Source organism: Apis dorsata, unplaced genomic scaffold, assembly GCF_000469605.1.
Source record: "Apis dorsata unplaced genomic scaffold, Apis dorsata 1.3 scaffold_52, whole genome shotgun sequence".
Taxonomy (NCBI): Eukaryota; Metazoa; Arthropoda; class Insecta; order Hymenoptera; family Apidae; genus Apis; species Apis dorsata.
Genome location: NW_006263353.1, coordinates 215,237 through 230,040, shown reverse-complemented (window position 1 = coordinate 230,040; position 14,804 = coordinate 215,237). Strand labels below are relative to the sequence as shown.

Here is a 14,804-nt window from a genome sequence, read left to right as displayed (position 1 = left end):
ATATATTGTGTATAGAATAATAACAAAATTAATGAAATTAAAAATTATTAATGATTTAATAAGAAAATGATATTTAATTGATTATTATTTTATATTTTCGAGTTTTCGATGTAGTATCAACAAAATGTCAGAAGGGTATCGATTTAACGAGATCGGTATCCTGAAATAGGAATAACCAGATCGAACGTAACACGCGGAACCGACCTCGTTGTCCTTGCAGAAGACGCGCTTGAGCGCTGCTTAAGATCGATAATAGATCTGACGGATAAAAATAATGTCTGTATCCTCCTACTTGACACATATAGTTAAATAAATTCAGAATAAAGATCAGTTCAAGGGAATTGTAATAATTCCTCTTGACTTATATTATCATATGCTCTTTATAAATATTAATTTTCTTGTTCAAAGATATTTGTCTTATGAAATGAAATATTATCTATTTCTCATTTTTTTCTTTTATAAATATTTGAAAAATGAATAGATAATTCCGATTTTACATATGTATATATAACTAGTTCTCTTTTCTTCTTTTTATATTATATTTATTCTCATTTAATTCTCTCTCTTTTAATTTTTATATTAATAATTTATTTTTTTGATTTTTCAAATAAAAATTTGTTGTTATAATTTTTGGTTGATTTATAAATTTTGATGAACAAACATCTTTATTATGATATATAATTTGAAAATATTGATATAAGATTTAAATTTAAAATTATTTTATGTAAATATTTTTTAATTAAATTATTAGTAATATTGATTTTATACATATTTTTGAAATAGTTCAATCAATAATTTTAATGAATTTGAATGACGATATCGTAAGTAAAGTTGATTGAAAAGAGGAATTGTGTATTGTGTAAATAGACGGCATTGACTTTTTTCTTAGCGGCCTAGTTTTTATAATTTACGTTTACTTAATATATAACATATACATATATGAAGTTGAATTGTAATTTAATGATAACATTTTTTATCTATATTATCGTACCATCATCAATAATTTCAATTTAATAATATTATATAAAAAATAGTTTTGATTCAATAAAAATAAAATAATAATTATTTAATAATTTATTATAGAAGAAAAAAAATAATAATTTTTTTTTATAAAATAATAGAAATAATATATATTCATTAATAATATAATAGTGAGTTCAAAATAGATTCTTTCATATTTTTATTTTTCAAAATTCACTGTGTTTCTTGTGGACAGTGTATACGTGGCAAACTTTAAAAAAATGTTTTGATTTCTTTCGATACTATTTTAATGTAATTTATATTTTTATAAATCTATAGAGAGTTTTAGAAAATTGTCAATTTGAAATGTTCGATTTATTACTAAAATATATTTCTTTGATATTTACAATATTTTATACAAGTTTAAATTCATGAATCCAGCTAATAATGAGCTATATTTTTAAAAAATAATTTATATTTTATTTTCTTTATATTTATTTTTAATTCAAAATTATATATTAATTTTAGTTTTCTATATTATTGATAATGCAATAAATAATGGTGATTTTTTTTCATGTTTCATTCATTCTTCTCATATATTTATTGTATATGAGAGTTTGGTAATAACAATTTTAATTCTGTTTTATTGAGAATTAAGCCGAATGAAAAGTTGAAATCATCCTTTCATATTTGATTTTCAAATAATTTGGATTAAAATCTGAATTAAAATTATTTTTTCTATTTCAATTTTTTATTTTATCACTTTCAATATCTATTCATCCTTATCATGTCATATATACTTATTTTTTTCTCCAATTTAAAATTTTTATTTGTATTCATATTTGTATTGTATAAATTATTTATAGACATGATGTCATAAGTAGAAGTATGAAGTCATAAAAATCATAGTGTAAATCATATTATTTTCAATAATAATTTTTTTAAATATATATTATTTTTAGATTACTAATATATCCAAAAATACTCTCGTATATGATTTTGATTAAAAATCATATTTAGCAAGTTTTTCTCTTTATGAAATCATGTCTCCATCAAGAGATAATTCATTTATAAATGACATTGAATTTTGGAATCAAATGATTCTCGATAATTGTTTGAATTTTATATAATTTTTCGAAAATTGTTTATTTCTTTGTTATTTGAAAAGTGTCATGATTTTTATATTTTTGGCGAAATCTATTATTTTATATTGTTGAAGAAAATAAAGTTTTCAATATAATATTGGTTTTTCAATATTCGTCTATAATATTTTTTTTTATATTACATATCCCATAAGTAAAATTAATTCGAAAAATTTTAACTTTTTTTTTTTTAATGTAACATTTTTTCATTTTATAGATTTTTTAAAATTATAAATATTTTACTAAACTTATTAGAATCCTGATGATAATATTTATTTCATTCGTATAAATAATAAAATTTCATCGTTGATAAATAAATAATAATAATTCATAATTTCTTTTGTATTTTTATTATTATTAATATTTTAATTCAATTATTATTATTAAATTTAAGTCAAATCATTTAAAAATATTTCCATAGCTAAAAGATTGTTAATTTAAAAAATTTTAAAATTAATTTAAAAAATTAATTAAAAAAATGTTCTTCTATAAATTCTAATTTATAAGGCAGATTTATAATCACTTTGATTTAATAGGAACATTGTCATTTAAAGGATCAAATCGTAATCAAAACTACATTTAGCCAAATATTTAACTTCTATCATTATTAATATCAAAAAAATATCCATTTAAAAAAAAAGATAATTTAATAAAATCTCAATTTTAATAAAGTAAATAACTATTTAAGAATGCATCATATGAAATTTAATTCTTGGAGAATGTTCGAATGAAATAAAAATGGAATTTTGTTTACGGATAAGTATTATAAAAGTAAATGCTAAATATTTCATTGCCCGTATATAAAATGCTAAGTTAGTACTTGCGTAAGTTAATTCAGAATTAAACTCTTTTGTTTTGTTTTAATAATATTTCTTTAATAAAAACGAGATTAAATTTCATTTTCATTTCTTCATTTCATAAAAAATTTATATACTTTTCATTATATACATAAAGTATAAGAATATATTTATGAGTTAATTAATATCGATTATAGAAGCTAAAGCAAACATAAAATACATTTGTTTGTTATGTAAAAATATCGAAGTTTATTTAACGAATTATAAGTGATTGAAGTTTCAATTAGATAAAATAAAATAGAAATAGAATTGTATATCTATTTCACTTCATTTAACAGAAATTTAAATTGTTTATAACTTAATAAATAAGCCTTATTTTTGTATATCAATTTTTTCGTTTATTTGTTTTCGTTTTTAAAATTGATTCTTTTAAGAATATTAATATATTCTCATGAATATATTAATATCTTTATATTATTTATTTTGTATTTTTATTATATAATATTTATGATATATATTATATTATTACATTATGTATTATTATTATTGTATTAAATATGTATATAATTAATGTATTATTATTATATAAATATATATATAAATATAAATACATATAAAGAAAAATATGTATAATAGAATAGATGTGTATATATATAATACATTTATTATATAATATATATATATTATCAATTTAATATATATATATTTTTTCAAAATTTTTTCCAAGAAATATATATTTTATCTTTTTGTCTTTCCTTTCTTCAAGTATTGTATATATACAATAAGTCACAAAAATATTTAGACATTAACATATGTAACTTTAATGATTTATATTTTTGTTAATTTTGAAAAAAGTGAATTTTAATTTATTTACAATAAAAAAGTTGAATTAATAATGAATGTAAAAATTTTCTATAGAAATTAAATATAAGTAAGAGTTTAATATCTCAGTGATAACATATTTTAAGCAGTTTGAATTATTATAATTTTTTTTTAATAATAAAACTCTCTATATTTAATTCCTTTTTATAAATGAATTCATCATTTTTCTTTAGTGTGTATTATATGTATAATTTTTTGCATAAAAATATTGTATATGTAATTGTACAACTCGTCATCTTAGTTTGATACTCAATTTTATAATGATTATTTTTATTAAAAATTTTTTTTAATAAGATAATATAATAAAAAAATTATTAATAAGAAAAATTATTTTGTTCAAAATATATTTTTTACATTTTCCAAGCAGTAATATATTCATGTTTTTCTTTTTTTTTTTTTAGGGATCACATATATATGCAGTGTGGTAGCTGTGTTTACCGTAAGTACCTTAACTTATACTTTTTTATGCTTCCTGCTTTTCATACTTCCTCAAAAGTGTTCACGTAGCATTCTAATTTGTTCCTAGCGAATTAATGAATCGGAGAAATCGTTGTGAGAATGAAAATTCATCCTTGTAATTTAACGTTCGAATTTCCTTCTTCAACTTTTCCGCGTTATTCTTTCTTCTTTTTTCTCCTTTTGGCATAGCTCTATTTAAAATCTAAAAGAAATCATACGCAAATTGCATACTTTGCTTTCTTGCGTAAAATTCATATTACTCAAAGAATATTAATCCTTTCACAAATGGAAAGTAAAGTTAATGATGTAAAAAAAAGAATGTCATGTTAAATGACAAGATAAATCGAATATCAAGTTTTTAAAAGAGAAAATATTTTAATTTGATATTTATAAATTAAAATATTTAAAAGAAAAGAGAAATAGAAATATTTAATCGAAAATGTTTAAAAAGTAAGTTACAAAGACATCATTCAAAAGTTTTTTTTATTAAAATTTTTAAGAATTTTATATTCAAAGTTATTAACAAATGAAAATTCTTAAAAAAAAAAATCATATTTATTTATAAAATATATGAAAAACTCTATTACTTGTTATTTCACAAAATTTACTAATTAAAGATAATTATAGTAATCGAAAAATTCCTTTCATCAGGTACTTCTTGTAACGACAGAAGCTGGTGATATGATGCGGAAAAGCATTGTTTTCGACAAAAACACTCCAGATGTATTTTACTGTCCACAACAGAAACCGACTGGCTTTGAGAAAATGCTCGTGACCGCGAAACCATTATCAAGACTTTGCCAATTTGAGGGAAAACCGATCCCACCAGATTACAAGAGCGATTGTTATAATGATGTAGACGAAACCGAATATGCGTGTAAAGAGAAATACAGAATCATGGTGAGTCATCGATGAGGTCATGGACTTTGAAATTTCTCAACCAAAAGCGGTTGAACATTGGGAAATTTTCGAATGTGTATAGATAATACACGGTTGGGATAGATGGAATAGATCAGATAAATAAAACGGAAAAACAATGTTTTAATTAAATTGTTAAGAAGGAGCTTATGCGCTTGAACTGCATTTCACGCGTTCCACGTTAACGCGATTAAACTTTCTTATAATGAGATTTAATTGGAAATTAAAAAAGTAAGAATGAAAGTAAAAATGAATACAATTGTGTATCAAATTCGAACTTTTCCTAAAAAATATTTAAATATGATCAGAATTAAATTTTAAATATTGTTGACTTATGTTTCTTTGAATTAGATAATTAATTATTATAATATTTATGTATTAAAAAATTCTATTACATGAATTTATTTAAATGTTGTTCAAATATATTAAAATAATAGAAGAAAAAATTATCTTTAAATATATAATAATATAGAAAATGATATAATTTAATAAGAGAGAAATGAAAGATATGTATAAATATCAATATGTAGGATGGATGGTTTAATTTAATTAAAATATAAATTCCAATTGAATCTCAGAAAATCACAGTAAAAAAAATAAGCTAAGCTAAGTTTTATTAGTGATGCACGCATCATCCGATTATCATCAATATAACACCATATTCATTACGTGTAACGCGACTGGTGTCGGTTTTGTTTTCTTACAGAAGCGATTCAGAAACAAAGCGGAGGGAGATGAGAACACCATGGATGACTTCGTCGAGAAATAGATGAGAAATTGATGCTGCACGATCGAACATCGCGTGCAATTTTGCAAATGGTCCTCCATTAATGCTCAAGCTTGCAATCTCCAATCCCATAATTATAAAGCATTATATTTTTGATTAAATTCAAACTGCCAATTAGTTTATTAATAGACATAAGTTTTATAAAACAATTAATTAATTATACAATGAAACAATTAATTAAATCATTAATGTAAACATTTAAGACGTTCTTATAGCACGTAACAATATTGAATGTTTTTAGAAAATTGATTTTCATAGTTATAATTTTTTTTTAAGTTTTATGACATGAAATATTTAATATTTTTTTTTTTTTTATATTAAAAAATTAAGATTTTACCGGTGCTATTTTGTAGTTTCCGAGCTTGGTGGCCGGAATTTGTAATATTTTTTTAAATAATAACATTAATAATAAAACTAACAAATGGAGTTGGGCAAATTGATCATTACATTTCCAAATAAGCTTCGATGATTGTGATGTATGATAACCGATACCCAATAACCGATTGCACATTAACTTGCATTATTTTGTTTCGTTCTTTCGTTTGATTCATTTGTGTATATATAAAATGAATATTTTATGATAAAAATAAGATTTAATTATATTCGAAATTTAAAATCATCATTGTTCAATCACAAAATCATAAAAAGAAATTTATTTTTATATTAATTTATAAAACATTTTTTTTGCTTTTAAATTTTTTTTTAAAAATATGATAAAATTTCGTTTATATACTTATAAAAAATATAATTTGTTGTTAACTGAAATTATTAATTAAAAGTGTTGATTTATTTTTAAACTTCATCAATTTTGAATGAAATGAACCTGAAGATTACCTGATAGAATTTTACATTAAACATCATATATACATTGTGGTAGGTAATATTTATTTCATGATGTTTTGAGTAAATTAAGAAAAAGAAGAAAATGAATTATATCATCAATTTAAAAAACTTCTATCTTTTTTTATGTATACGTTTTGTAAATATTTTTTGTTTGTTTTAGATGCGATTACATCCACCAGGAAGTGAAACACCATACAATGGTTCACGTTTATCAAGATTCCTTGCTTTTGATAAAGATATCTATAAAAAGAAGAATCAAATTAAAGATAATGATTGATAAGAAAAATTATTTATAAATTTATAATTTTTTTTATAATACAATTATTGACAAATTTTATGATCAATTTAATATTTTTTTCTAAGATTTTAACTATTTTAATTATTTTCCTAATTATTTATATAATTTAATTTTTCAGTTATTATGATATTTAATAGTGACATTTGTAAATAAATTCAGTTATTTGGTGATTCATATTTAAAAAAAAACAAACTTGTTATTAAAATGTTTAACGTTCCTATTCACTGTAAAGTGTATAAAGCTTTTTAGTGCATTTTTGTAATATAGCATTTTTGTAATATAAACATATCAGCTTGTAAAGTTAGAAAATGACATATAGCAATAAATACTATTTTCATTTGTAAATTATTACATGTACATAAAATAAAATATAAAATAAAAAACAGTTCGTTATTAAAATTCTTTTTTGTTTTATATTTTTTATTTATTTTTTAAAATTCGAAATTTTAAAAAATAGTTATAAAATAGTTATAAAATATATAATTTAATGTTTAATGATTTAATAATTAGTTTTTTCTAGCAAATAAAATAATATTTTTGTTTAAATATAATTAATCTCTGAAAAAAATAAATCTTTTTTAAATGATATTTGTTAAATTAAAAATATTTGTTTTGAATATTTGGAAAAAATTCATTGTTTTGGATAAAAATAAAAAATTAATTTCATCAGTGAAAATTTCATTGAAATTTCTTCTTATTACATAATAAATATATGATTTGTACATAAAATATTATTAATTTATGTATTGCATAATAAACAGAATAACATTATAACATTTTGTTCACATCAAAAATTGTTGATAAATAAATACATGGTGAGATATAACAAAAATTTAAAACTAAAAATATTATATATATAATTCACTTGCATTTATTTGCTTTAACAATTTAAATAATTTAATGTAATTATTTTAATTTATTAATAATTATGCAAATGAATTGTATATATTTTTAATAATTTTTACAATATTTACTAGATTTTTAACTTCATACATTTTATGTATCATTGTTTTTTAATAAGCCATATTACAAAAGTTTTAGATACTAAAATTTATAGAATAATGATTGTTTTACACCAAAGCTTTTCGTAATTTTAATGTCAAGTAATAGTTTTATAAATTATTCTATTTATCTATAAATATGTATTATTTACATATTATATTATTGACTAAAAAATGCATACAGTGTTCAATAATAATATACATATATTTATGATATCTCATTCGAAGTTGGACAATATAGAAAATATCCCTCCACAATTTATTTTGCAATTAATAATTTTTTACAATATGCATAATTGCAAAATCGAAAATTAAAAATTTGTAATTTGTAGATATAAAACAGTATAATATTTCATATTTTTATAAAATATGCAAAATATAATATTCTTACTTTATAAAATGATTTTTACAAATTATAATATTTTAAATTTTCTTTAATCTTGACAAAAATTAATATCTCGTTAGAATATCCAATAGATTCGTATAATTTAATACAAATATTGCTTCAACATGGTGTAACAAAAATATACAAAAAAATATAGACATCACAGGTTTCAAGTATCTTTCTAACATTATAAATGAAAAGAGAAATATTCAAAACATTGTTAAAATATATTAAATATATTCAAACGTGCAAGTATAATACGTGTTATAAATTTTTTTTTCTTAAATAGATAAAGCTCACAAAATTATTTATGCGTAAATTTTTAAGCATAAAGTGAAATGTTTCAGGAATAAATTCACTGAAACAGTGATGTGATATTTGAAAGATAGATGTTTTCATTATTTTATAATTAATATATCGTTTTTACTATTTACGTAAAATCCAAGAAATATTATACAGATCTCTGTTATATACTGTAGGAACATCAATGTCAAAAGTATATTATAAGTAAACCAGAGATCAAAATGTATTATCTCAATATATTCTATTCATTAAAAAAAGAAAAAATTTTTCATTTAAAATTAAATTAATTTTATAAGATGAGTTTTCCACCATTTGATGCTCGAATCTGCGCAACTTGTTCGGGTGTGAGAATCAGTTTACTTCCATTCGGCAGTGCTAAGGCATAATGACTTCCAGTTTCATTCACAACTACCACTAATTGTGTATTAGTATTTTGAACCGGTGGTGTAGGTTTAACTGGTGTTATAGAAATTCCTCCTTGATTCATACGTTGAATTATTTGCGGAGGAATTGCACCTTTTGTTGGCTTAATTGTTAAATCTGACGTAACCATTGGTTTCTGCCTAGCCTGCATTGTATTTTTTCTAGATGTTTTTGTTTTTTCCCCATCCGACTCGGGATTTGTTTTTTCTGTAATAATCATCTCAATTTCATCATCACTATCGCTAAGAACAATTAAAGAAGTAGTTTTTTGACCAGTATTTTCTGAAGATGTTTGTGGTTTTTTTGGTTTTTGCATTCTAATAGTAGTATTACGTTGTTGTTGAATATTTTTCGTGGTTCTAGAATTATTGGACCGTGAGATATTTCCTCTTATGGGCATACTACTTCTTATAACCGCTCCATTAGGATGCGGATAATTTTGTCTCGGTATAGAATACCTATTTTGTGAAGGTCTAGTTAATGGAGCAGGATTAGGATGAACTGGAAACGAGGTATTTTGAGATATATCTTGAGAAATAATTTGTGAATCGGTAGTTGCATATCCAGGTTGAGCTGTAGATACCATATAAGGTACATAACCAGGATGACCGACAAATTGTTGAGGTGTTATCATTTGCGGTCCTTGAGGTTGAAATGGTTGAGAAGGAACGAAATTCGATTGTGGATTCTGAATAATATAATTTTGCGCTCCTTGTACGTAATACCCATGCTGAATTGGTGGTATGATACTTGAGACTACTGGTCCAGATTGTACAATTGCATTTTGTGAAACAACAGTTGTGGAATTTGGTTGCATTACATAATAATTCATTGGATTATGATCAGCCTTAAGCATTACATAATTAGAATTAAAATTTGTAGCATAATTATTATCAATTTGATTTGGTACAGAATCATAGATCGGACCTTCGTCTTTAATGTCCAGCTCCGAATGTACGCTTGCAACATTTTCTACTTTGCAATTTATTTCTGTGGAAGGCACTATTTCTTTAGGATTATTTTCTACCATAGCCTTTTGGTTCTCTTCTATATTATTGTTAGAAGGTTTTGAATTGATCGATTTCTTTGGTTTACATATTTGGATTTCTTTGATTTTAGGACGTTCCTTTTCATTGTTTTTATTATTAGAGGAAGAAGTTATTTTTGATTCTGCTGCATCTTGAAGAGCATCAACTTTGATATTTTGTAGTTTATGTTGAAAGGATTTTAATCTTCGATTGGCAGCTAAAAATATAATTTTGTATTGTTCATGATTTTATTCCTTAATTTTACATCTTTAATTTTTTTAAATGTTGATTATTCATATAAATAAAAATACATTTTTTAAAAAACATAAATCATCATAATTTTTATACTTATATATTATTTTATATTGAATAAATTTTATTATTATTTATATATTATTTATCAATTATTGATCATTTTTTAAGTTTTAAAAACAAAATAAGGATTTTATATTAGCATACTCACACGGACGTTTATTTTTCCTTTTGCGAGAGCTTGGTAGAATCCAATCTTGGTCTGAGTCCTCCTCCTCGTTTGTCCTATCGTCAGCATATCTGACTTTCGGACCAAAGTGTGGAGTGGATGCACTGGTCTGTGTGCTGGGAGCCGCGTACACGGCCTCAAAGTCGGTCCATTCCTCCAGCTCGTTCTCCTCCATATCGTCGTCTGAATAAAATTGTTCTGTGTATGAGGAAATGCCTCGGGCTCGTAAGACTCTTCGTGTTTGATGTTCTATTTTTATAACAAAAAAATTTGATTATTATATTGAATTATCTATATTGAAAAAATTTTATAAACCACCATATAAATCATCATATAATAGAGAGAATAAATTTAATATTATAATATAAATTTAATATTATATATATAGAAAATATAAATATATCATAAACATCATGTACATAATATATATTATATGAATATTATATAATTTTTTGATGATGTTATATAATTTTTTTTATTAAAAAAAATTTGTATTATGCGATAGTTTATGATTAATTATTAATTATAATAATCATTATTATTTCATTTCTACCTTCTTCGCTTGAATCTTCTTTTGTCTCTCCTTCAATTCCTGTGTTTTCTTGAGCGTTACTTTCGTCTCTTTCAGATTGTTCTCTTTGTATTTCGTTTTGTGAATTCTCATTTTGAGGTTCTTTACATTCTTGTTCGACATTCTTACTGTGTTCTGTACATTTAATGATTTCTTCGTCGTTTTTATTGGAGATGTTTTGGGAGCCAGCTGAGGATACGGTAAGTTGCGGTAACGCTTGTAACGTTGCGTCTCCTGAAGTTGGCAATTGACAGCCCTGCGATCCAAGAACCCACCAATTAGAGCCGAGACCCTCCCCAGATGAGTCCTGATCCTCCGCACTGCTACAACATACAGCAACTTATCTGTTATACACACTTGATAAAGAAAACAATATTACTGAAAAAATGTGGATAAGTTCCACTTTACAGATCATGTACAAATTGTAGCAAGTTCAAGAGGTTTCAGGTAAGATAAATTTTTAATCTGGGAATATAAATAAAGGAAATTTTAAGAAATTTTATATTTATCAAATATATACATTTTATTTTTTTCTTTTAAAATCATTATTATTTCCCAGATTAAATTTAATGAGATGTGATATCATGATTGAATTATATTATGCGATATATTGTATACAAAATAAATACCCTTCTTTAAAATTAGTCCATTCTTTTTGAAGTTTTCCTCTTGCTCTTTTCATTGAATCTCGTAAAGCTGGTTCTATTTCTTCCAAAGAGGTTAGTAATTCTGTCATTCTTTTAACTAATTTTACTTCACAGGGAGGCATAAGTTCAGCCTGAAATAATATACAAATGATTAAAAATGATTAAAAAAAGATTATAAATAGAAATTTTAAAAAATGATTACATACATCAGTATCTGTATCAGTACTTGGATTATTACTTTTTTGTGAAAAAGAAGAAATAAGATCTCTCAATGAACTAAGACTATCAGCTACAAGTTGAAATTTCGAAGTGCTAAGCTCCAAGAGCATCACATTAAAATCATCTGTTTCATGTTTCGAATCATCTGTTTTCTTATTATTCAATTTTCTAAGATTATATTTGCCATTCTCGCTATTCTCATCGAAAGAAAAATCATCTTCCATCGCTTCTTTCTGTAGTATGCTTCTCAATTCGCTCAAAGAAAGATCCTTATCATCAAATAATTCTATTTCATTTGTTTTACTTGTTTGGTCTGATTCATTATCTGATTTCTGTTCTTTAAATTTTCCATTTTGTCTAAGAACTCTGCTTCCTGTTTTTTTTTCAGAAAAGTTATCTTCTTGGCTACAAGTATGAGTTCTTGATTCATTTAATTTTTCATCATCAGATTTTGATATAATCGATATTTGATGCGTTTTTCTTACATTATGAATATCATTTGAACTTTTATCATTTAATTTTAAATTTTCTGCGCTGATAATTTCATTTAGTTTTTCATCATCTGTTTTTGAAGTAGTAGATAAATTATCAATTGTTCTATCTACAGAATTATCTTTGTTTATTTGTAAATCCATTGAATCTAAATATTGTTGCCTTGTCGGATTTAATTTTAATTTGTTTTTCGAAACATGGATTAAAGATATATCATTATCTCCTGTTACTTTTTCTTCATTAGTTTCCGATTTCAGATTGGACAAAATTCCGTTGATTATTTCTATATCACATTTAACGTTATTACTACTGTCAGAAAATCCTTTAAACATTTTTTGAGATAACCTCTTACCAGAAATGACGTGATTAGAATTGCTTGTATCGTAACCACTTGATTTTGTGCTTTTACAGCATGTTTTTTGGGATGCATCTTTCGAACACTTCGACGAACTTCTCAATCTTTCGACATTGATAATATCTAAGTTGATATTATTATTATTATTACTATTATCATTATTATTATTATTACTATTGCTATTATTATTATTATTACTACAAGTGCTTGTACTACTAAAATTCGTATCCTCATTTATCAATGAGCCTATTGCACTGTCACTAGTGCACTTGCAATCATTCACAAGTTTGTCATCACATTTACTTATTTTTTTCTTTGATTTTGGAGGTAATCCATTACTCCATCGTGATTTTCTTCTTCTATATTTGGTTTTTTTTTTTACAGAATCATTTTCATTTAGTATTTTGTTTTCCAATTCTGTTTTTAATTTAGGTTTGATTGGCTGAAATAGAATTAATTTTTTGTTAATAAGGAATTATTAATAAAAAAATAAATTAATAAAAAGAAATAAATAAAAATTATTAGCAATTATATACCTTTACTGTGGACAGAATTTTATTATCAAGACAATGTCTATAAATTCTCAAATCACTTTTAAGAAATTGAGGAAAATAAATATATCTTGCTCCATAACGATCAATGCCTAGAACAGTTTCAAACTGGTTTTCCCATGGTTGCTTGGCTATTTCCTCTTGTACAGTTTTTCTAGTGTGCTAAAAATTGTATTTTGTAGCAATAATAAACAAAATTATTAATCAAATTAAATTTTGACATTAAACAAATAAAAATATTGCTAATATTTAAATTATAATATTTATAAATGAAATCACAATATATAAATTTATTTTATATACAAATAAAAAAAAAATTTTTAATTTTTAAAATTCATATTTCATTAAGCATATTAAGCACTATACCATGCATTTTATTTTTTTCATACCATAACTGTATCACAGACTGTTTTCAAAAGCCAAACTTTTTGTTTAAAAGTCAGCTCTTCAAAATCTTTTCCATTCAATAGAGGAGCATCGGGAAAAACATTCCAAAATTCCGGTTCTACGCCGATAGTTTCTAAAACCTAAAAATCTTTCACTATATTTCTAATTATTATAATATAAAATGCTATTATATATAAAATCAATTTATACATATATTTAAAATAATACAATGTGTTACAATAATTCGATAATATTGATAATAGTAATAATAGTGATAATGATAATATTAGAGAATCATCATTATTACAATATAAAAATGATAAATGCTTACTTTTACTGCATTTTGATGTTTAGCTTCGTAAATTTTGAACCAACTTTTCATTTTGTAAGCAAGGATATTTGTCCAGAATTCGTACGGCATTGGTGGTATTTTTCTCAATTTTGCTTTTGTCATGGGAGAACTAAAATTAAAAATTTTATTAATTTGAAAATAATTACTTTATAGAAATATTTATGTTAATTTATTTTGCTTATATACTTATTACTATTATGTAAATTATATTTAATTTAATTTACTTTTATTTAATCACATTGAATAGCTATAATATAATTAATATTAAAATTAAATATAATTTGGATTTAATGGAACAATTTAGATTTTTTTTTTTTATGAACATTTGAATTTATATATTAAGTTAATTTTATATATATATAATATTAATAATAAAATTATATTAATGCAATTATATATTATTTTACCTTAACAAGGATGTCATTATATTTGCCAATTGTTTAGAAGCTCTTGGTATTAAAAGCATTCGTTCCATTTCATACATAGACAAATGGGGTATGTTTAAAGCTTCTTTTGCCAAATG

The 14,804-nt window shown here is 22.9% G+C and overlaps 2 protein-coding genes across 9 annotated transcripts in view; one reads left to right on the top strand and one right to left on the bottom strand.

Moving 5' to 3' along the window:
• Positions 1 to 7,227, top strand: part of LOC102681615 — an 8,692-nt gene extending 1,465 nt beyond the window's left edge. The window contains exons 2-4 of one of the 2 annotated variants that reach the window (XM_006609008.2): positions 4,183 to 4,220; positions 4,892 to 5,140; positions 6,949 to 7,227. In XM_006609008.2, coding sequence (XP_006609071.1) covers positions 4,183 to 4,220; positions 4,892 to 5,140; positions 6,949 to 7,065 — 404 coding nt within the window. In that variant the 3' untranslated portion in view covers positions 7,066 to 7,227. Of the gene's footprint in view, positions 1 to 4,182; positions 4,221 to 4,891; positions 5,141 to 5,864; positions 6,377 to 6,948 lie in introns of those variants that run through there. The other variant, XM_031515028.1, reaches the window with a different exon arrangement.
• A 1,526-nt stretch (positions 7,228 to 8,753) lies between these two features.
• Positions 8,754 to 14,804, bottom strand: part of LOC102680331 (probable WRKY transcription factor protein 1) — a 17,705-nt gene continuing 11,654 nt past the window's right edge. For 3 of the 7 annotated variants that reach the window (XM_031514983.1, XM_031514980.1, XM_031514982.1), the window contains 9 exons: positions 14,689 to 14,804; positions 14,261 to 14,390; positions 13,932 to 14,069; positions 13,528 to 13,704; positions 12,132 to 13,433; positions 11,908 to 12,056; positions 11,261 to 11,601; positions 10,690 to 10,956; positions 8,754 to 10,443 (listed from right to left, as the gene is read on the bottom strand). In XM_031514983.1, the coding sequence (XP_031370843.1) occupies positions 9,065 to 10,443; positions 10,690 to 10,956; positions 11,261 to 11,601; positions 11,908 to 12,056; positions 12,132 to 13,433; positions 13,528 to 13,704; positions 13,932 to 14,069; positions 14,261 to 14,390; positions 14,689 to 14,804 (3,999 nt within the window). In that variant the 3' untranslated portion in view covers positions 8,754 to 9,064. The remainder of the gene's footprint in view (positions 10,444 to 10,689; positions 10,957 to 11,260; positions 11,602 to 11,907; positions 12,057 to 12,131; positions 13,434 to 13,527; positions 13,705 to 13,931; positions 14,070 to 14,260; positions 14,391 to 14,688) is intronic. The other 4 variants (XM_031514986.1, XM_031514984.1, XM_031514985.1 and 1 more) reach the window with 4 other exon arrangements.